The sequence below is a fragment of the Schistocerca cancellata genome, chromosome 3 (genome assembly GCF_023864275.1).
Source record: "Schistocerca cancellata isolate TAMUIC-IGC-003103 chromosome 3, iqSchCanc2.1, whole genome shotgun sequence".
Taxonomy (NCBI): Eukaryota; Metazoa; Arthropoda; class Insecta; order Orthoptera; family Acrididae; genus Schistocerca; species Schistocerca cancellata.
In genome coordinates this window covers 364,653,397-364,678,397 of record NC_064628.1, presented here as the reverse complement: position 1 = coordinate 364,678,397, position 25,001 = coordinate 364,653,397, and the positions used below count along the sequence as shown (strand labels likewise).

The 25,001-nt window shown below is 44.1% G+C and overlaps 1 protein-coding gene across 1 annotated transcript in view; it reads right to left on the bottom strand.

Moving 5' to 3' along the window:
* LOC126175053 (serine/threonine-protein phosphatase rdgC) overlaps positions 1-25,001 on the bottom strand; it is a 1,927,531-nt gene that overhangs the window by 618,668 nt on the left and 1,283,862 nt on the right. Inside the window, exon 8 of the mRNA XM_049921565.1 lies at positions 12,965-13,131. Within this exon, the coding sequence (XP_049777522.1) occupies positions 12,965-13,131 (167 nt within the window). The remainder of the gene's footprint in view (positions 1-12,964; positions 13,132-25,001) is intronic.

The window sequence follows — 25,001 nt, the reverse complement described above, 5'->3', positions numbered from 1 at the left end:
TCTCAAGTACAGATAGTGTTGAGGATCAGTGGACAAATTTCAAAACCGTCGTACAGTATGCGTTAGATGAGTATGTGCCAAGCAAGATCGTAAGAGATGGAAAAGAGCCACAGTGGTACAACAACCGAGTTAGAAAACTGCTGCGGAAGCAAAGGGAACTTCACAGCAAACATAAACATAGCTAAAGCCTTGCAGACAAACAAAAATTACGCGAAGCGAAATGTAGTGTGAGGAGGGCTATGCGAGAGGCGTTCAATGAATTCGAAAGTAAAGTTCTATGTACTGAAATGGCAGAAAATCCTAAGAAGCGGTAGGTGGATCAAAACAAAATGTCCAGACACTCTGTGACCAAAATGGTACTGAAACAGAGGATGACAAACTAAAGGCCGAAATACTAAATGTCTTTTTCCAAAGTTGTTTCACAGAGGAAGATTGCACTGTAGTTCCTTCTCTAGATTGTCGCACAGATGACAATATGGTAGATATCGAAATAGACGACAGAGGGATAGAGAAACAATTAAAATCGCTCAAAGGAGGAAAGGCCTCTGGACCTGATGGGATACCAGTTCAATTTTACACAGAGTACGCGAAGGAACTTGCCCCCCTTCTGGCAGCGGTGTACCGTAGGTCTCTAGAAGAGCGTAGCGTTCCAAAGGATTGGAAAAGGGCACAGGTCATCCCCATTTTCAAGAAGAGACGTCGAACAGATGTGCAGAACTATAGACCTATATCTCTAACGTCGGTCAGTTGCAGAATTTTGGAACACGTATTGTGTTCGAGTATAATGACTTTTCTGGAGACTAGAAATCTACTCTGTACGAATCAGCATGGGTTTCGAAAAAGACGGTCATGTGAAACCCAGCTCGCGCTATTCGTCCACGAGACTCAGAGGGCCATAGACACGGGTTCACAGGTAGATGCCGTGTTTCTTGACTTCCGCAAGGCGTTTGATACAGTTCCCCACAGTCGTTTAATGAACAAAGTAAGAGCATATGGACTATCAGACCAATTGTGTGATTGGATTGAGGAGTTCCTAGATAACAGGACGCAGCATGTTATTCTCAATGGAGAGAAGTCTTCCGAAGTAAGAGTGATTTCAGGTGTGCCGCAGGGGAGTGTCATAGGACCGTTGCTATTCACAATATACATAAATGACCTGGTGAATGACATCGGAAGTTCACTGAGGCTTTTTGGCAGATGATGCTGTGGTGTATCGAGAGGTTGTAACAATGGAAAATTGTACTGAAATGCAGGAGGATCTGCAACGCATGGTGCATGACGCGTGGTGCAGGGAATGGCAATTGAATCACAATGTAGACAAGTGTAATGTGCTGCGAATACATAGAAATAAAGATCCCTTATCATCTATCTACAATATAGCAGGTCAGCAACTGGAAGCCGTTAATTCCATAAATTATTTGGGAGTACGCATTACGAGTGATTTAAAATGGAATGATCATATAAAGTTGATCGTCGGTAAAGCAGATGCCAGACTGAGATTCATTGGGAGAATCCTAAGGAAACGCAATCCGAAAACAAAGGAAGTAGGTTACAGTACGTTTATTCGCCCACTGCTTGAATACTGCTCAGCAGTGTGGGATCAGAACCAGATAGGGTTGATAGAAGAGATAGAGAAGATCCAACGGAGAGCAGCGTGCTTCGTCACAGGATCATTTAGTAATCGCGAAAGCGTTACGGAGATGATAAATAAACTCCAGTGGATGACTCTGCAGGAGAGACGTTCAGTAGCTCTGTATGGGCTTTTGCTGAAGTTTCGAGAACATACCTTCACTGAGGAGTCAAGCAGTATATTGCTCCCTCTTACGTATATCTCGCGAAGAGACCATGATGATAAAATCAGAGAGATTGGAGCCCACACAGAGACATACCGACAATCCTTCTTTTCACGAACACTACGAGACTGGAATAGAAGGCAGAACCGATAGAGGTACTCAAGGTACCCTCCGCCACACACCGTCAGGTGGCTTGCGGAGTATGGATGTAGATGTAGATGTAACACCACGTGCAAACTCACATCTTAAAAACCTGCCATTGTAGCAGCAGTAACCGATCTAACAACTGCGACAGAACTTGTTGTCTGATATATACGTTGCTGACCCAGCGCCGTATTTTGCCTGTTTACATATCTCTGTATTTTAATACGCACGCCTATACCATTTCCCTGGCGCTTCAGTGTACCTGCTGGTATAGTGGACATAGGCTGCGTCCTGTTTTGTTTCGGGTAACACAACACTCCACTGAATGTGCAACTCTGTATCCTGATGGTCTGGCCATAATAAAGAGATTGTATAGTACCGAGAATATCGGCTATATTGCGACTAACATTGTTGTAGTTATAGGAAGATACCCAGGAGAACAATGCTGGTCTAACTGTAAGACAAGGATTTTATGGGTGCCTTCTCCAGCGATTTATGATGTTGGTTTTATAGGGACGTATTTATGGCTGACCCTTTTTTTGAAGTTGCAGTAGTTGTTTCCTGGTACGAGACTTACAGTCACACATGCACTGTGCTAGTGACAATCGCTACATAACTGCACCAAGTAAGAGCTGAGTGTGTGGTAAAGTTTATTTATTGCTGTCACTTTAGACTTTAGATGATGCTCTACAATTCACATTAGTACCATGAAATTTGCTCCCTAATGTGTTTTCAGATGCCCTATCACCCTGTCTCTTCTTCTTGTTTTCCATGTGTTCCTACCCCCGCCGACTCTGCGGAGAGCCTCCGCATTCCTTACTTTATCAGTCCACCTAACTCTCAACATTCTTCAGTCTCACCACATCTCATATGCACCAATTCTCTCCTGTTCCTGTGTTCTCACTGGCCATGTTTGACTACCATAAAATGCTGTGCTCCAAAAGTACATTCTCAGATATTTTTTCCTCAGATTAACGCCTATGTTTGATAGCAGTAGACTTCCCTCGGTCAGGAGTGCTCTTTTTTCCGGTGCTAGTCTGCTTTTGACGTCTTCCTTGCTCCGTCTATATGCTATTGCTGCATAGCTAGCGTAATTCCTGCTCACCAGTCCTGACATTAAGTTTCTCGGTGTTCTCATTTCTACTACTTCTCATTACTTTCGTCTTTCTTCGGTTTACCCTCAGTCCAATTCTGTACTAATTAAACTATTCATTCCATTCAACAAATCCTGTAATTCTTCACTTTCAGTGACGACAGCAGTGTCATCACTGATATCTTTTCACCTTGTATTTTAACCCCACGCTTGAATCTTTATTTTATTTTCATCATAGCTTGTTTGATGCATAGATTGAAATGTATGGACGAAAGGCTACATCGCTGTCTTAGACCCATTGTAAAAAGAGAACTTGCAGCTGGGTCCCCCATTCTTATTGTTCCTCCTTGTTCTTGTATATTAGCGCTCTTTCCCTGCAGCTTACTCTATTTATCCCAGAATTGCGAACATCTTGTACTATTTTACATTGTCGAACGCTTTTTCCAGGTCCACAAATACTATGTATGTGTCTTGAGTATTGCTTCTATTATTAACCGCAACATCACACCTGCCTCTCCGGTGTCTTTATCCTTCCTGAAGCCAAACTGATTGTCTTCTAACATATCCTCAATTCTCGTTTCCACTCTTCTATGTACAATTCTTGTCAGCAACTTGGATACATGAATTCTTGGAGCTGACTGTGAGATAATTCTCGCACTTGTCGGCTCTTGAAAGTCTTGTGTGGATGACGTTTCTCTGAAAGTCCGATGGTATATCTGGAGTCTCATACATCCACACACCAACGTGAACAGTCGTTTAGTTAGCACACCACCCAATGATTTTAGAAATTTCAATGGCTAGCTTGTTCTTAAGTCTTTCAAAGCTCTACATCTACATCTACATGCATACTCCGCAATCCACCATACGGTGCCTGGCGGATGGTACCTTGTACCACAACTAGCGTCTTCTCTCCCTGTTCCACTCCCAAACAGAACGAGGGAAAAATGACTGTCTATATTCCTCTGTACGAGCCCTAATCTCTCTTATCTTATCTTTGTGGTCTTTCGGCGAAATGTAAGTTGGTGACAGTAAAATTGTACTGCAGTCAGCCTCTAAATTTCCTCAGTAGCGATTCACGAAAAGAACGCCTCCTTCCCTCTAGAGACTCCCACCCGAGTTCCTGAAGCATTTCCGTAACACTCGTGTGGTGATCAAACCTACCAGTAACAAATATAGCAGCCCGCCTCTGAATTGCTTCTATGTCTTCCCTCGATCCGACCTGATAGGGATCCCAAACGCTCGAGTAGTACTCAAGAATAGGTCGTATTAGTGTTTTATAAACGGTCTCCTTTACAGATGAACCACATCTTCTAAATTCTGATTCTAATACTGGATCCTCTGTCTCTTCCCTATCGACTCATGCTACTTCTTCTAGCACTTAATCAGATAAGTCCTCCCACTCATAGAGGCCTTCAGTGTACTCTTTCCACACATTCTATCTTTCCTTTGCATTTAACAGTGGAATTTCCATTGCGCTCTGAATCTCACCCCCCTGCTTTCAATTTCACTAAAGATTGTTTTGACTTTTGTACATGCTGAGTCACTCATTCCGACAGTAAATTTCTTTTCCGATTACTTCACATTTTTCATGCAGCCATTTCGCCTCGCCTTCCCTGCGCCTTTTGTTTATTTTGTTCCTAAGTGACATGAATTTCTGTATTCGTGAAAACGTTTGTACTTCATTCTTTCGTTGAGGTGAAGTATTTCTTCCCTCATCTATGGTTTCTTCGCATTTACCTTCCTTGTATTGGTGTTTTTCTTTCTAACTACTGTGATTGTCCATTTTAGAGATGTCCAAACGTCTTCAGCTGAACTGCCTACTGAGGTACTCGTTATCCCAATAACTGTGGCCTCAGATATCTTCAAGTGTGCCTCTTCATTCCTTAGTTCTTCTGTATCTCATCTCTGCCTCGTGATGACTGGGTGTTGTGTGATGTCCTTAGGTTAGTTAGGTTTAAGTAGTTCTACGTTCTAGGGGACTGATGACCACAGATGTTCAGTCCCATAGTGCTCAGAGCCATTTGAACCATTTTTTCTGTATATCACTTCTTTGCGCATTGCTGCTTCCAGACTAATCTCATCAACCTACACTTGATCATCAATACATTGTGATCGGAGTCTAACCTGCTCCTGAGTACACCTCACAATCCAATACCTGATTTTGGAACCAGTGCCTGTCCAGCATGTAATCTAACTAGAACTTCGCATATCTCCAGGCCTTTGCCAAGTGTACCTCCTCCTCTTGTGATACTTGAACATTGTATTTGCTCTTACTAGCTGAAATTTTTTGCAGAGCTCTTTCTCCTCTTTCATTCCTACTACCAGTCCCATATTCCTCTGTAATCCTCTCTTCTTTTCCTTCCCCTACAACCGCGTTCCAGTGCCCCATGATTTTTAGATATCCGTCTCTCTTTACCTGCCGAATTACCAGTTCATTATCCTCATACACTTTCTCTATCTCTTCATCTTCTGCTTGCGACGTCAGCATGTATATATGAACTATTGTTGTCGATTCTGATGAGAACAACCTATATCTGAACTGTTCCCACTAATTCACTCTCTGTCCTACCTCCATCCCATTATACCATTTTCGACTGCTGTTAATATTACCTAAACTCATCTGATCAGAAATTCTTGTCTTCTTTTCATTTCACTTCATCGACGCGCACTGTATTTAGCATTTCCCTTTACAGATTTTCAGGCTTCATGAAGAAGCTTAGAAGTGTGCTTGTCCTGGATATTCTTTGATGGTCGCCTGCTACGTCGCCACGTCAGTTGATGTCGTGTGAACCCTCTACATTCGATTTTGGTAATAGTCTTTTTGACGAGATAAGATTTCTAATTATGCACATAGTAGCCAAACCCGACAATGGAGTCGTACTTTCAACGGGAAGGGATTAGCTTTTGTGTTGGAAATTGTTCTTAGGCTTGTATTAATAATCGGCATGCTTTTATATAAAAATTAATCAACATTCTTGAAATTACTGATACTTTTTCAGTTTCATAAGGACTCGTCTATTAACAAGCTGCATTTAGCCCACATGTAAAAATTATTTACGTTTACAACACGCGCAGTGCCTCAGTCAATGTAAGTATGATATACCCCGTAAAAGCTACACTATGTGATAAAAAATATCCGGACACCTGGCTGAAAACGACTTACAAGTTAGTGGCGACCTCCGACGGTAATGCTGGAATTCACTATGGTGTTAGCCCACTCTTAGCCTTGATGACAGCTTCCATTCTCGCAGGCATACGTTCAGTCAGTTGCAGGAACGTTTCTTGGGGGATGGCGGCCCATTATTCACGGAGTACTGTACCGAGGAAAGGTATCGATGTCGGTCGGTGAGGCCTGGCACGAAGTCGGCGTTCCAGAACATCCCAAAGGTATTCTATAGGATTCAAGTCAGGACATTGTGCAGCGCAGTCCATTACAGCGATGCTATTGTCGTGTAACCACTACGCCACACGCCGTGCATTACGAACAGGTGCTCGATCGTGTTGAAAGATGCAATCGCCATCCTCGTATTGCTCTTCAACAATGGGAAGCAAGAAGGTGCTTAAAACACCAATGTAGGCCTGTACTGTGATAGTGCCATGCAAAACAACACGGGGTGCAAGTCCCCTCCATGCAAAACACGACCACACCGTAACAACACCGCCGCCGAATTTTACTGTTGGCACTACGCGCGCTGGCAGATGACGCTCATCGGGCATTCGCCATACCCACACCCTGCTATAGGATCGCCACAATCTGTAGCGTGATTCGTCACTCCACACAACGTTTCCCCACTGTTCAATCGTCCAATGTTTACGCTCCTTACACTAAGCGAGGCGTCGTTTGGCATTTACCGGCGTGTTGTGTGGCTTAAGGGCAGCCGCTCGGCGATGAAATCCAAGTTTTCTCACCTCCCGCCTAACTGTCATAGCACTGGCAGTTGATCCTGATACAGTTTAGAATTCGTATGTGATGGTCTGGATAGATGTCTGCCTATTACACATTACGACCCTGTTCAACAGTCGGCGGTCTCTCTCAGTCAATAGACGAGGTCGGCCTGTACGTTTTTGTGCTGTACATGTCCCTTCACGTTTGCACTTCACTATCACATCGGAAACTGTGGATCTAGGGATGTTTAGGGGTGTGGTAATCTCGCGTACATACGTATGACGCAAGTGACCCCCAATCATCTGACCACTTTCGAAGTCGAAATTAGAATTATATTACTACCTTCAGCTGCCGACGGGCGTTGATATATATCAAGGAGGACAGGTGAAAATGTGTGCCCAGACCAGGATTCGAACTTGCGATCTCCTGCTTACATGGCAGACGCTCTATTCATCTGAGCTACCGAGGACACAGAGAAGAGTGCGACTGCAGGGACTACCTCGCGCACGCCTCCCACGAGACCCACATTCTCACCTCGTATGTCCACACACTACATTCGTAGTGTCCCACCCCAACACACTCATTACTCGTGGAAGACATTCTTACCAAGTCCCGCAAGAGTTCGAGGAATATGTGTGCATCCGCACAGAAGAAGGTCATGGCCGGTATTGACAGAACTATATACTTATATGAATATGGTGTCTGTTCTTTCCGACATGTCCGGAAGGACAGACACCATATTCAAATGGTTCAAATGGCTCTGAGCACTATGGGACTTAACATCTATGGTCATCAGTCCCCTAGAACTTAGAACTACTTAAACCTAACTAACCTAAGGACAGCACACAACACCCAGCCATCACGAGGCAGAGAAAATCCCTGACCCCGCCGGGAATCGAACCCGGGAACCCGGGCGTGGGAAGCGAGAACGCTACCTCACAACCACGAGATGCGGGCACACCATATTCATATAAGTATAAAGTTCAAAGTCCGTGTATTCCGCGGAGCGCCCCATTCTGCTCTCTCACGATGTCTAATGACTACTGAATTCGCTGATATGGAATACCTGGCAGTACGTGGCAGCACAATGCACCTAATATGAAAAACGTATGTTTTTGATGGTGTCTGGATACTTTTGACCATATAGTGTGTATGGCAACTGTAATAAAATAACACTGCTTTGTAATATTGGTACAGCTCTATGTAAATGTGCATATACTGTATTCTTGCTTGCTGTTGAAGACAAAACAGCTCCTGACGTGTATATAACCTGTGAAGCTTAGGCCAACCATCGGCCCCAGCTTTAGCAGTTTGAAGAGACAGTAAGTTCTACAGTCTTGGGTAGACGATAGCGCACCTGGTAGGCAAACTGAAATAGGTTTGAAATGTACTAGTGTTATTTCACGACAGCGTAATACCAGACGTTCAGTGAAGGTGGTAATTTCGAACAGCGTGAAAGTCCGCTCTACATCGCGCGAGTGATATATTGCAAGCGCACGCACCGGCACCCATGCGTCCATAAACGTAATGAGAGTCGGGCGCGGTGGGACGTTGCCAATTAGGCGTCCGACGCCAACGCAAAAGGTCACGCGACGTGCGATCCTGTTGTGAATCACTCGACACCGAGACGAGCAAAGCCGAGTCAGGTTTTAAAAGAAGCTTTACTTCCAGACCGAATCAAATTTAGGTTTTCAGGTTGCTGGTTTTCATCGTCTCAATACACTATCCTCTACTGCAGCTCGTTGATCTGGAGATGGGCGTCTGAATGGTGGAACACGGTAATATAAAATACGCTTGCGTGTTTGCGTCTAGAGACGAAATTATTTTAAAACATACACCTGTCACGGTCGTCTCCAAGTGATCTAGTTCAGAAAATCTGCTTTACTGTAATAGTGTGCCTTGAGATAAGGTAGCGTCATCCCCTATAGAAGCCCTCATCCAGCGTGCCCTTGAAGTAAGGTACGACATTATAGCTTGGATGATTCTACGCTTCAGTCAAATACTTCTTTTCTTCATGGACACTTATGAGCTGATCCACTGGTGGCATAATCTGCATTTGACTCGCCCACAAACTGCAGGCCGTTTTGACTCTAGTGCTGCATAGATAACAAAAGAAGTAATTACGATACCAGATGCCGACCCCCCTTTACCTTATGCTCTAACACATGGCGTCATTTGGATGCATTATGGTGGGGCTTGTGGTCAGCACACAATCCTCCCGGAAGTTGTGAGCTTTTAAGACCTGGGAACAGCTACTTCTAATTCTAGTAGCCACTCAACTGCTTTTCTGAGAGTGAGTGAACTCCTTTACAATTAGTGATATCCCTGGCAGTACCGGCAACTGAACCCAGGTTCAAAATGGTTCAAATGGTTCTGAGCACTATGGGAGTTAACATCTATGGTCATCAGTCCCCTAGAACTTAGAACTACTTAAACCTAACTAACCTAAGGGCATCACACAACACCCAGTCATCACGAGGCACAGAAAATCCCTGAGCCCGCCGGGAATCGAACCCGGGAACCCGGGCATGGGAAGCGAGAACGCTACCGCACGACCACGAGCTGCGGACGCTGAACCCAGGTTCTTCGCATGTAAACACGACTTTAGCAGTACAAAGAATATAGACCTCATAGTTAATCGGAAGAGGCGCTCGATACCAAAACGCTGCTTTCTTGTGAAGTGGTCCGCCCACGATCTAACGGAATGAGGGTCACTACTAGCGTTGCTCCATGACATTTGTTTATTCTCTGGTAGCCTATGTAATATCTGTAAGACCGTTGTACACTGAAGCGTCAAAGAAGCTGGTATAGGCATGCGTATTCTAATACAGGGTTATGTAAACAGGCAAAACACGAAGCTGCAGTCGGCAACGCCCATGTAAGACAACAAGAGTCTGTCGCAGTTGTTAGATCGGTTACTGCTGCTACAGTGGCAGTTTATCAAGATTTAAGTGACTTTGAAAGTGGTGTTATAGTCGGCACATGAGCAATGGGACGTATCATCTCTGAGGTAGCGATGAAGTGGGAACTTTCCCACACGACCATTGCATGAGTGTACCGTGAATATCAGGAATCCGGTAAATCATCAAATCTCCGACATCTCTGCTGCCGGATAAAGATCCTGCAAGAACGGGACCAACGACGACTGAAGAGAATCAGTCAACGTGACAAAAGTATAACCCTTCCGCAAATTGCTGCAGATTTCAATGTTGGGCCATCAAAAAGTGTCAGCGTGCGAACCATTCAACGAAACATCATTGATACGGGACTTTGGAGCTGAAGGCCCACTCGTGTTCCCTTGGTGACTGCACTAAACAAAGCTCTACGACTCGCCTGGGCCCGTTAACACCGACATTCGACTGTTGGTGGCTGGAAACATGTCGCCAGGTCCGACGAGTCTCGTTTCAAACTGCATCGAGCGGATGGACGTCTACGGGTATGGAAACAACCTCCTGAATCCATGGACGCATTATGTCAGCAGGGTGCTGTACAAGCTGGTGGAGGCCCTGTAATGGTGTGGGGCGTGTGTAGTTAGAGTGATATAGAACTCCTGATACGGCTAGATACGATTCTGGAAGGTGAGACACACGTAAGCATCCTGTCTGAACACCTGCATCCATTCATGTCCATTGTGCATTCATACGGGCGTGAGCAATTCGGGCAGGACAATGCGACGTCCCACGCGTCCAGAATTGCTACAGAGTGCCTCCAGGAACACTCTTCTGAGTTTAAACACTTCCACTGGCCTCCAAACTCCCTAGACATGAACATTATTGAGGATTTCTGGGACGTTTTGCAACTTGCTGTTCAGAAGAGATCTCCATCCCCTCCTACTCTTACGGATTTGTGGACAGCCCTGCAAGATTCATCGCATCTATCCCCCCCCCCCCCCCCCCCCCGGGCACTGCTTCAGACATTATTCGAGTCTATGCCAAGTCATGCTGCGGCATTTCTGCGTTCTTGCGGGTACGCTACACGATATTAGGCTGATGTACCAGTTTCTTTGGCTCTTAGGTGTAGCTCTATGACACAATTCGTCCAACTACAAGTGGTGCAAAATAAAACTGGCTCGGAACATATTTCTTGCACCTTATCATAGCCAAACCAACTTTCGTCATTCGCCCCAGGTGTACAAGATGTAATCTGGAGTGACCAGTTTTATAATTGTGTGCAAAAGTAAATGATAAAAGTAACTTTCGCGTGCAGTGTTTCCACCAAGTAGCAACTCGATTAATTTTGGACCATACCTAGAAATAATTGCTGCAGTACACAATAAAATGTAGCTGAAAGAAATACGCTCTGAGACAAACAGAAATTACACATTTCTCCGAACACAATTATTAAGTTGTAGTCACCTTGCATATGTTTCCTAATAAGGTGTGTAGTCACGACGAATGGCAACGGACGCTCTGTAATGTGCTCCCACGCTGCCCACAAACCTGGTGAAGAATTCTTGTTGTAGGGCACCTCATTTCTCCACCAGCGTGGTTGACAACTACTGCCATAAGGCTGCTAATGAAGTCTTGTGGTAGGTCACTTCATTTCTCTACCAGCGAGGTTGACAACTACTGCCGTAAGGTTGCTAAGGAAGTCTTGCGGGAGGGCACTTCATTTCCCTACCAGCGAGGTTGAGAACTACTGCCGTAAGGTTGCTAAGGAAGTCTTGTGGTAGGGCACTTCATTTCTCTAGCAGCGAGGTTGACAACTGCTGGAAGTTGCTTCAGTATGTCTTCCCAACTGATACCAGACGTGCTCGATAGGATTAGGTCGGAGAATGGAGAGTCCAGGTTATTCGTCAAATATTCTCTACTCCACCTGCGCTTTTGGACGCGCTCGTCCACAGAAATGAAGTCAGGGCCGAACGCAGCCCCGAAAAGACACACATATCACAATAACCTATGTACCAACCTCAAAGTTGTGAAGGTCAGTACGCCTACGCAGCATTATTCCTCTCCAAATCACAACACGTGGACCACCAAATGGATCATGTTCGACAATGTTCCTGAGTCCATTACGTGTTCCCATGTCTCGCGGTATGAGGTTACATTCAGAATCACTACTCCGACTGAATCTGCTGCCATCTTAGGAGAGCACACGATCCTACTCCTCGTTTGTCCAGTCGCTCTGCTCTTGGCTCTATCGCAAACGGTGTAGCCTATGTGCAGGTGTCAACGGAACACAACGTACTGGTCGGAGGGCAAAGGGTCCACCCCCAGGCAGTCACCGCGACACTGTGGAGCGTAAGATTGCTGTGCTGTTAACTGTGGTTACCACTGCACCTGCTGTTTGACGTGGGTCCCATCTTGTTTGTACTACAATGTAGCGGTCATCCAGTGCTGTTGTTGATCATGGCTGGTCACCGCATCTCCTTCAGACAGCTGTGTCTGTGTTTTGGAATGCTCCTCGTCCACATGAAACAATGCTGTGAGCAATACCAAACTACTGGGCTAAAGTTGTCACACTTGGTTCTTCTTCCATTTCACTGCAGATTCACCTGCGTGTGAAGCCATCCAAGTTTTGTCTGCGACCCATGTAGTTTGGAAAAACACCACCACAGTATATACTGTCCCTTCAATTGTCTCGTGTTCCGGGAGCGGCCCCATTTGGTATTACTGTCACGCTGCCGTCACTGCGCTAATGACCATAGCAGTTTTGCGCCCTAAAACGAAAAATAAAAACGCTGCCGTCACGCCATCTGACGTGCAGCTTTACGTGCATGAGTGGAAGACCTCTGGCAACACGGTCCCGCAATTTCATTAATTTCCACCGAGTTGTTAATCTGTTGTGTTACTTTATCCACCTCGTCCGTACGTTTAGCAGATCAATGTAATTTGCCCACCCTGTACACACGAAAGTACCAGTAGCCTACTAGGAGGATGGTTAGCTCCTGACAATGACGACAGAAGAAGTCGCAAAAAGCGAAGACTGACAAGCAAATTTGGCGTAATAAAACAAAATAAAGGACGTTTGTGCAAAAACATAGTTGTGAAAAACAACTTTCTGACATCACAGAACAACACCAGCGGGCTCGGTGGACGCCACACTTACCTCGTGTTCATGATGTGGTCCTCATGGTTGCCCCTGTTGAGGAAGACTCCGCCGGGGAACACGAGCAGACAGGCCAGCAATAGCAGGAGCACCTCCAGGCCCTTCTTCCCACGGTCCACGAAGTCGCCATTGAAGACGTACGGGTTCTCCGTGGACGGCAGCCCGTTCTGCAAGCAAACATCATATATGGGTAAAGGTATTCTTCAGGGTTCTATAATTCAAAAATTTCTTTTACATGTGTGTGCTGAACAGCATGGCTCATAACTGGAATCCACGCTGACTTTTATAGAAGAGATTTTCATTTTTCAAAAACGTCATAATTCTTCCGCATAAAATATGTTCCATATCCTGCAACATATTGACGACAGTGTCACAGGCTATAATTAAGTCCTACGACCCTCCTTTATAACAGGACTGACCTGCGTTTTTCTCCAGTCGCCACCCCCAGCGCACTGCGATAAACCACTACTAGAAAGTGAGTAAGCAAGCGGCCTTCCCACAGTGGTAACACCGGTTCCCGTCTGAATTTAAGCGTTGTCTGGCTGGGCTAGCAGTTGGATGGGTGACCATCCGGTCTGCCGAGCGCTGTTGGCAAGTGGGGTGCACTCAGATCTTGTGAACTGAGGAGCTACTTGATTCAGAAGTAGCGGCTCCAGTCTCGTAAACTGACGTACGGCCGGGAGAGCTGTGTGCTGACCACATGGCCCTCCGTATCCGCACCTAGTGGCGCCTGAGCACCAAGGATGACACAGTGGCCGGTCGGCACCGTTGCACCTTCATAGACTGTTCGAGTGCTGTTTAGTTTTTTAGAAGGTGAGTAAGTTCTCTCGTGTCATCTGCGCAGAGTACAGATGCAGATGTGGATGTAGATAAGCTACTGCCTTGAAAAGACATTGTTCCATGACAGCTAGATTTATGAATCAGTTATTTCTTATCTGTAATCATCGTATTGAACTGAAACAAGAGCTCGTATTATGAAATTAAATTTAGCCTACTTTAACCGATTTCAGTGTCTGCTGTGATAAAACGAATGCCTTTATCTTGATATATCTGTCGTTAGCGGCAATTTCATAAGTAACCCTTTTCTTTTTTGTTATATACATGGCGGAAGAATTCATAAATGGAATGACATACTATTAAGTGGCATGTAAAATATCTTGGACAGTTTAATTGGGTGTTATAGCCTTTTTTAGGACATATCCAAAACCTTTCGCCAAACTACCTTGGTAATTAGGAGTAGTGGAACAAAGTTCGTACGGCCCCACTCTCCATTCTTTCCAAATTTATTCAAGAGGGCGGATTCTAAATGGCGGCGATATATATGGCTACATCGCAATGATGTCATGCTTGGAAGTTCAAATTTTGGCGGGAAAATAGGTCATTTGGCTACTTCCACTTACTTAACCCCCTCACCTCCCCACCCCGCCCACAGAAAATGGTGGGAAGTTCAAATTCCAGCAGGACCATGCAACACATGTGTAGACATGCTCACTAACTATAATTGGTCGAAATAATGCTTGAAATTTATTTAGGAATGCATTTCACATAGTTTATTTACCACGCTAATACAAAACACTAACCCTGGCGTCCTTGAGCTCGCAGTAAATAGTCTACAGACCTGCAAACTACTCGTAAATCACCGAAGTAATGCAGTATAGTGAGACGGAAACAACTCATAAATTGTCAAAATAATGAATATAAAAGGCTCTGCAAATACACTTCATAATCGTCAACTGTCGAAATCACGTATTGCACAGTCTGTGCACCTGTTCCTAAAATAATGCAACAGAGACGAAAACTAACTCCTAAATTGTCAAAAGATAAAGCATGTCTCATGCTATACAAAAATGCTTACAGTACTTAAACAGACAATAATAATGCAGTGCACAAACACTCATTGCACATAAAAAATGCTTTCATAGTATCATCAGCCTTGACATATCAAAGAACTGCCCCATCTACAGAACCCCAAGGGGTGGCCCACATGCAAGACGCCTCTCGGCCGCGAGCGCATGTTTACTGTTGCTGGTGTGATACCTCTTTACCTGTGGATACTGACGTCACAGGACACACTATAGAAATCTATTCCAATGCTTCCCAGAACAACACAGGGTGCACTGTTCCTAGCGATCCTAATAGGACATGTGAGCTGCATCTAGCCATGCATGCTTTTATCTCCCAAGTGTGGATGACACATTGCCACGAAATGTTCACTTGACGACTCACCATCTGCAAGGTATTCAATCTTATACTGACGTTACATGCCTATGTAAATATGAGCCCAGTCGACCCCTCAGAAATTGGTGAGTTGCTGCATAAATAGTTAATGGTAACTTTTGTTGGAGCTTTCGTGATGTCTCAGCGTATCCCCATGGCAATTCTTGTCCTGACAGAATATGTTTATGAAACTATCCCAGAATAATGCCGAATTCATTCCCCCTGATGGTCCTAACATGGGACCCCATCGATTACATGTTTCCATTCCTGGAAATTGCAAGGTCTGGCTTTCAACATACGTCTCAGAAATACAAACGCTCTCACCCCTGTGTAGACGCTCCTACGTCCCAGCGCTGAGGATGTCTTAGGATTGAATGGAGCGTGCTGATCGGCTCTTACTGAATTTACCTGCCAATTTACTTATGCTGCCAGTATGGAAGCACTGTCCACCTTTTTCATTCTTTCTGCACGTGAGACTTTCAGTGGCAAAACTATTTTGTACAGATCGCCATATTGCAATGACAGTTAAATCCTGCAAAAGTGACCTACTGATCGTGAAATACGGGAAGACACTGGCCCAGTTACGCTGCTATGCCCATAACAACGGAAGCTTGAAAGCTATACTATGCCTCCCCATCACAAAAATAGTTCATTTGCGATAGGTGTTGGCAGCTGTACTACGTTTACAAGCAATTATATAACACGGAATTAGAGGTGATGTCACAATCTCATGGGTAGGAAGGACATAGAAAAATCGATAGACTTGTGAAAAATGACGACGAATATGTATAAATTCAGGGAAAATACACTGAAATGTGGGGAAATTGAGGAAGCACCCGCGTGTCTTCTTTTTGGTGCATAACAATTCTTGTACATGGGAACAAGCATGCGACTGCCACAGGACTATGAGTAAACGTCGACATGGATGCGAAGGGAACCAGGGAAACAGTCACTTTTTTCTGTTGAGGTAGCATTCTACTGTATGTCTATTGAGGTAACAATGATACACGCGAGTTGACTACTGTATTTGACGCCTTTCAGGAACACAGGGTACCATCTGCCTCTAAACTTACATATATCTGAGTTAAAGGATGACAGAGTGATCGATTGAGATGGAGCTGCAACAAGGTAGGATTTAATGGCAGACTGATGATGCATTCAAGAGAGGGAGATGTTCTGTCAGGATGCAACAGTCGCGATACATATCCTGTGTTCGACTCTTGTACAACCACATGTCCTGTATGTGACTTACAGCACTGTCTACTTTCGATCGATAACAGCAAACATCTCGATCATCAGAGGACTTCCATATCATTTGTGACGAAACATGACCCTCCTCTTTCGACATATTTCTCTAAATGGACACAGATTTATGTGATGTACTTGATTACCCTGAAGCATCTTGAGTATAAAGTCGAGACTTCAGTTTCATAACTAAGATGATTCTAAGTTAGCGATAGGTGTTTGTGAGACACTGTATTCCCTGTTCATACATCTGCTTGACAGATGTGCTGTTTACAGAGTTAGTGGCGGCATGACGTGTAAGTTCACATGTCAAAAACCACTGCTATGCATTTATCTGTTTCCTTCCAAGAGGTATTCTCTGTTACTAACGATAATTTTATATAGGACTGATGCGAGCTCAGTATAATTTATAAACCATGACTGGATGTGAACAGTGGATGATATACATCTCTGGAAAGATATATTGTGCTCGTATCACACAGAATCGATATTTTAAGGAAGTAGTTTTTCCATTTTACAGTTCATTACCATAGTTTATCGTAGAGAAACCGGGAAGAAAGATGTATGTCATGTGCTGGAAAAATATGTTATGCACTGGAATATTAACAGCATTACATTCTATACGACTAATAGGTCGGAAACGGAAGCGACATAACATTATAGCCTGTTTTAAGTGTGAAACGTTGTAGCCTTAGGAGTACATGTGTTTATGTTCTCTCTTATCAGTACCTTCCAGCTACTGATCCCAGACTCTAGAACAATACTTTACAGTTGATAGTGTGGTTGATTTACGTAAAAATGCTTCTAATTCCATCCGTCTGGAGCTCCAACAGGCACAAAAACCAGCCGTTTCTTGTCCTTCTTAACCGTCTGCTACTACATCACAACACTTTCAAATACGTTACTATACACCGATAAGTGGTGCTAACCTTCTCAACATGGGCGCATCTGGAGAAATCTTGTGTATTTGGATGGGCGAGAACTCAGATAGTTCCATTCATTCCCCAGACGCGGAACATAGCGGTCTACATCAGGTGCAGATTAAATTGGTAACGGTGCTGCAGGGTGGGCAGGTCAAAGACAGTGGGAGTGGGCCTTTCAGTCTCTAATTTTATCCTAAGTCTGTGAGAATGCTCTGTGACTCACATCCGCATAGAGATAGATCGTAAATTATGCACTATGCTTGAGGTACTAGAAATATGTAGAGAGCTGTCTGGTACACTTCGATGATGTATGTGTTTGATAATTAACAATGAATGGACATACTGCACAGTCATCTATCTACATTCGCAATGATACTCGCAAAGTAGAGAAGGGGCGACTTAGCTATGATACTGAATTTGGGAAACATGCTTTCACATCATTGTTCAGTGTTGAAATTACTGTGAAATTGCTAATATTGTTCGCACTGTCAACTGTGATGGGCATCCCATCCATCCACGGTACACTGCTGGTTCCCGCACAATGATTGACTGACATCGCTTGTTTGAGTCGGAGAAAGAGTTTCGATGGAGAGGCAACACCTTCTGGGGATGGCTAGCACTGAAACAGCAATCGCATACATGACTCCAGTATGAGGAATCAGTCGAAACTGAACACAGAGCCATCAGCTATTCCATCACTGTGGCAAACGAGTTTAAATGTAGAGCTCGTTAATCATCCTCCAACATCAGTTTCCAAACTCTCCACAACGCCGCCAAACTCTTCCAGTTTCCTTATGTTGTAACTGTCTTTTAGTTAAAATCATCCAGTGTGTATGGTGTGTTATGGTAGCAGTAGTAGCAACATGACTTATACCGTGCAACGTCTGGTTTTCTGTGAGAAGTAATGAATCAGAACGTGTTAATGTCAGTTTAGAACATGACACAGACCTTGAAGTCGTGGCGGAAAAAACAAATGAATGGCAGTGTACAAAGCGTGTTACAGGAGAAAAAAACAATGTTTCAAACAATGACACAGGGTCACAGGGAGGGTTTCTTCGACTTATAGTATAGTTTGCGGGATATGGTCATTCCCCTACAGTACAGGCGATGCAACTTTACACTGGTCTGTGCAATGGACCAATAGCTGTATATTTAATAGGATCGTCACATGTGCTCCATGCTGGACTGCAGGCGATAATAGTTTTCGATATATGGGAGAAGAGAGATGCGGTAAAAATCTTATCGAGTTTTCTATCGGATGAAGTAAGAGGAGCTTTTATAGTTCGCAATGTTTCTTTGTTGGATGATATAGAATAACGAAGATAACATGTTGAAGTGATAGATGTGAAAGGGTCCTGAGGGACATGTATCTTCTTTGGACAGCAGTAGTTGTATGTAGTTTGGGGATGCACCACAATGATGTACCAAAATCCTCGTCTGTCCCCCGGTTGCTGTACTGCCTTTTATAGTACCTCGTGTTGTAGGAACAGTCTTCATTTGGTGCTGACCTTACACATCATGCACTGTTGGCGGATCTACGAAAACCGAATGGTCAAAACACGGTCCTGTCACACTAATTCAGGTAGATACAGCTCTCTCTGACTTCTGCTCAGTTCCTACTTAAGTTGGAACGATCACATGCACAAGGCTGCAGAAATGGCAACAGTTGTAAGAGGCATAGCACTAAGCAGCACTCCATGATCAGGCCACAAGTGCCCCATCAGGACCATCTGACCGCTGTGTCATCCTCATCGAGGATGCAGATAGGAGGAGCATCTGTTCAGCACACCGCTCTCACGGTCGTTATGATGGTTTTCTTTGACCGGAGCCCGCTACTATTCGGTCGAGTAGCCCCTTAATTGCCATCACGAGGCTGAATGCACTCCAAAAAATGGCAACAGCGCATGGGGGCTGGATGGTCACCCATATAAGTGCTGGCCACGCCCGACAGCGCTGAACTTCGATGATCTCACAGGAACCGGTGTATCCACTGCGGCAAGGCCGTTGCCTTGCAAGAGGCATAGGCTATGTCTAAAATTTTAGTGTAGCTGATAGGTTAGAAAAGAGTGACTCATTTCAGGATATGAGAGTGCCAGAAACATGATTCATTAGTGGCTGTAATCATTAAAGGACTTCTACATAGGATCAAGTGCAGGTATGTGGTTGACTGGAAAGACTTGATTCCAAATCCCAGACAGCAATTCTACTGGAGAGAGTAACCATAGAGATCTGAAAAACTGGTGTACATTTCTGATGACCTCAATCAAAACACTATCTACTGCTTGTGATTGATATCAATCAACCTTCATCTGTAACCCAGTGGATATTTTACAGAACCTCTGTCATGGCATCGAGACAGAATGTATTACAAATACTGGAGAAATATCTAGTGGCAGCATGAGGGAGTTGCAAATACGAATTTCATACCATACTCCTTAGCCGAATCATTTTCAGAATTCAGTGATTCTATCAAGAGGTTGCATCGTGGGCTATGTGTAACTGCACTGTTGGTCAGATACTATACACTCCTGTGATCATGGTCTATATTCAGTTTCGTGGTATTTGTCTGAAAAAACCTAATCATTTGGAGGTAACGCGATAAGTATATTTAAAAAGCCAGTATAGCTTTTAACACGAATACTTGTGTGCACCTGTAGAACCAAGACCGCTTGTGATAGTAATATGGTCGTGCTTTTTAACATCTAGCGGTTTGTAAGACGGTTACACCTCTCTTTCTCAGACACAGTGGTACCACTCACAGAAAAAACTTATGAGACATGTCCACCCATCGTTGATTTTCTGTCAGTATTATTTCGTATCGCCAGCAATCAGTTACTGGCCAAGTATTATCCTTAGTAGTAGGGAATGAGTATAGTTTCGCCTTGAGCATCAGGCTTATAATGTATGTGTGTATGGGTGTTCTGACGTGTGCAAAGGAAATGACTATGTCCAGTCATCAGGAAGGTCTGTTTCCAGAGCCACGGCTATCAGCAGAGTGTATTTCTGATACTTCATTCACTGTTGAATGTCGTACAATTCAGACCGCGATCGTAATATTTAATTGTAAGTACTGCGATGAAATATATATGTGATGATTCTGCCTATGCATGCTTGGCGTACAGCGCCGGTGACCTGTGGCAGGAATGATTCATGTTTCCAGCTAATGGCAGGAGCTGTCTGAATCGAGAGGTCTGTTGGTATGCAGGAATGTAGCTGACTTATCCATGTCGTCCTCTAGACAGCCGAACAGCGAACTAATACTCAGAATGTGTTGGACAGTTTTCGTGATCGCGTAGAAATTCGAGAAGATTCAATATGGACGTGTGGTCGTGATGGACCATTATTCCCTCGCATGTGAATTGTCCAGTTGACTGCTTCTACACATTTCGCGCATTTATTCAGCTGTAGGAACATTGATTGTGATGGAAGACATGTTTGCTGGTTCTCTAGACATGAGAAATACCTTAGTTGACTTTGTAAATTATAAGGATGATTGCGAATCAGTTACATCACCGAAATTGGTATTTGTGAGCGGAAATATCAGCTTCCATTATTTTTTTTTTTTATTTTTCATATAAATGCCTTTGCAGATGGGATAAGTTTCTAGTTACTCAGTGGTCTACAGCACGCACCACCTCGCTAAAGTTTCGGGTTTCAAGAGAAATAACTTCCAGTCTATATCTCCAGAGTTATGTTGCACAAACGATACTGCTATTCAAGCAATATTTCTATGTGATTAATATCGCGAAGTATCTCGTAAATTTTATAATATTCTGGCAAAACATGTGAAAATACATGTGTTCTTGCAATCACAGAGGCTTGAGATTGGTGCGGAAAGCAAGCAAGCAGGTCGGGACCAGAAACAGTAAAGCCTTTGTGCTGAGGGGAGCTGACCCTGCCGCTGTACAACAGTTCTGACAGTGACTTCAGTCCGCAGATGGTGCACTGGTCATGCATTGGGAGTGGATGACTGCCCGACCTCGCAGGAAATATCTAGTGCAGCAAGGAATATACCTACAGTGCCTGTGATTATGCTGTCTGTCTTTGCGGTGTATGTACGAGTGTCTGGCGGTCGATAGCTAAATGCATTATGCAAACTGGGCGATTTTGTATGGCACAGAATAATAATTGTATGTTTACTATACGAACATAGTACACAATGGTATATTGCTGGATTGGATATGGGTTTCAAGCTTCTGTTCTCATTGGCACAGCAGCATAATTCAGCAAGTATCTTCCAATATTTGACGATCTGTAGGTCACTTTTGCAGGATTTAACTGTCACTGCAAGATGGCGATCTGTACAAAATAGTTTTTCTACTGAAAGTGTCGCCTGCAGAAAGAAGGAAAAAGCCAGACAGTGCGTTCACACTGGCAGCATCAGTAATTTGCCATGTACATTCAGTAAGACCTAATCAGCATGCTCCATTCATTCACAAGACATCCTTTGTGCCAGGACATAGCAGCCTCTACATAGTGGTCAGAGTGTTTGCGTTTCTGAGACGTATGTTAACAGCAGGACATTGTGGTTTCCAGGGAGGGTAACACGTGATGGACGGAGTGACATGTTAGGACCATCAAGAGGAATGCATTCAGCGTTATTCTGGGCTAGTTTCGTAAACACATTCTGTTAGGACAAGAAGTTCCATGAGGATAAGCTGAGACATCACGAAAGCTCCAACAAAAGTGACCATTAACTATTTATGCAGCACTTTACCAATTTCCAACTGGTCTTATTTACATAGCCATTTGATGTCAGTATATCACGGAGTACCTTTTAGATGATGAGTCACCACACGAACATCTCATGGCAAAGCGTCAGTCATGCTTTGGAGGTAAATGTGTCCACGACTAGACGCAACATGCATGTCCCATTAGGATTGCTAGGAACAATGCACCCTGTGCTATTCGGGGAAGCATTGGAACTGATTTCTATAGCACGACCTGTGACGTCAGTATCCACAGGTAGAGAGGTATCGTGCCAGCAATGGTAAACACGAACCTGCAGCCCAGAGGTGTGTTGTGTATTGGACCAGTATGAGCACACCACCCAACATGTCTTGGAGTTCTGTAGGGGAGCAGTTCACTGATCATTTTAGTTGACTATAGTTCGAAAACGTATTTTACATGCAGTAAGTGTTTGTGCACTGCATTATTTTAGGCTGTTTAAGCTCTGTGAGCGTATTTTCATGTCATTATGCATGCATTACCTTTTGACAGTTTAGGAGTTGTTTTGATGTCTGCTTTTGTATCAGTGTAGTAAATAAACGACATGAAATCCGTCCCTAAATAAGTTATATGCATTAATTCGACCATTTATAGACAGTGTGCATGTTTTCACATCAGTGAATTGCGTTATTTCGGTAATTTACGAGTAGTTTATAGTTTTGTATGCTGTTCAGTTAATTATTTCGACAGTTTACAATCAGCAAGCGTGTTTGCAGAGCTTTATACATGCATTATTTTGACTATTTATGAGTTGTTGGCGTGTCTGTACATCAGTGTTCTCCATTATTAGATTATTTACGAGTAGTTTGCCGGTCTGTATACTGTGTCCTGTGATTCCAAGCACATCAGGGCGAGTGTTTCGTATCAGTGTAATAAATAAACTACATTAAATCCATCGCTAAATAAATTGTCCCAAAATAGAGAAAGTGCACTGCTTCATCTCGCCAGCAGCCCAGCACAGGCTGAGTCGTCTATCCGCCAATTCCTAGGAAGAAGTGGCGGTTGGATCACTTAGATTAGTGGAGGCAGGGTAGGAATTTGAACTTCCCATCATCTTCTGGAGTTGGGAGGGGGGAAGTGAGAGAGAGGGCTGGTGAGGGAGGGGGGAGGTGGAGGAGGAAGGAGGTGGGTGAGGGGAGGGGGTTAGGTTAGTGGAGTTAGCCCAATTGATCTATTTTTCAAAAAAATGGCTCAAATGGCTCTCAGCACTATGGGACTTAACATCAGAGGTCATCAGTCCCCTATAACTTAAACTACTTAAACCTAACTAACCTAAGGACATCACACACATCCATGCCCGAGGCAGGATTCGAACCTGCGACCGTAGTGGTCACGCGGTTCCAGACTGAAGAGCAGAGAAGCGCTCGGCCACTCCGGCCAGCTCTATTTATCAACTAAAATTTGAACTTCCCACCATGACGCCATCTTGGATCCGCCAAGTGGAATAAATTTGGCAACAATGGAGAGTGGGGATATACGAACTTTGTTCCACTACTATTAGGTGCATAAAATGAGTTGTATGTCGTACAGGACTCTAGTGTCTGCTCGAAAGTCTGCAAGTTATTTTTGCATGTATTGTACTGCCTTTTTGCTGCACGAAAGGTAAGTAGCAGTTAACATATTTCATTCTAATATCGTGTGTTGTTTACGTGGATGGACTCGCGTTCGTAAAATTACTACAAAATTTTTACGCAATATTACACGTTCCAATTATCTGTACATCCTTTTTAAGTTTATTGCTGACTTTAACGCACTCTGTCTATGTTTTCGTTTAATTTCTGGTCATTTAAGCGAACTGAATTCGGTGTGCCTGACCGGTATACAGGGTGAGTCACCTAACGTTACCGCTGGATATATTTCGTAAACCACATCAAATACTGACGAATCGATTCCACAGACCGAACGTGAGGAGAGCGGCTAGTGTAATTGGTTAGTACAAACCATAAAAAAGTGCACGGAAGTATTTTTTATAACACAAACCTACGTTTTTTTAAATGGAACCCCGTTAGTTTTGTTAGGACATCTGAAAATATAAACAAATACATAATCAGTGCCGTTTGTTGCATTGTTAAATGTTAATTATATCCGGAGATGTTGTAACCTAAAGTTGACGCTTGAGTACCACTCCTCCGCTGTTCGATCGTGTGTATCGGAGAGCACCGAATTACGTAGGGATCCAAAGGGAACGGTGATGGACCTTAGGTACAGAAGAACTGAAACAGCACATTACGTCCACATGCTAACACCTTTTTGCCGGCCGGAGTGGCCGAGCGGTTAAAGGCGCTACAGTCTGGAACCGCACGACCGCTACGGTCGCAGGTTCGAACCCTGCCTCGGGCATGGATGTGTGTGATGTCCTTAGGTTAGTTAGGTTTAAGTAGTTCTAAGTTCTAGGGGACTTATGACCACAGCAGTTGAGTCCCATAGTGCTCAGAGCCATTTGAACCATTTTGACCTAACTCCTTTTTATTGGTCTTTTTCACTGACGCACATGTACATTACCATGAGGGGTGAGGTACACGTACACACGTGGTTTCCGTTTTCAATTACGGAGTGGAATAGAGTGTGTCCCGACATGTCAGGCCAATAAATATTCAATGTGGTGGCCATCATTTGCTGCACACAATTGCAACCTCTGGCGTATTGAATGTCGTACACGCCGCAGTACATCTGGTGTAATGTCGCCGCCGGCTGCCACAATACGTTGTTTCATATCCTCTGGGGTTGTAGGCACATCACGGTACACATTCTCCTTTAACGTACCCCACAGAAAGAAGTCCAGAGGTGTAAGATCAGGAGAACGGGCTGGCCAATTTATGCGTCCTCCACGTCCTATGAAACGGCCGTCGAACGTGTACCTCACCCCTCAAGGTAATGTACATGTGCATCAGTGAAAAAGACCAATAAAAAGGTGTTAGCACGTG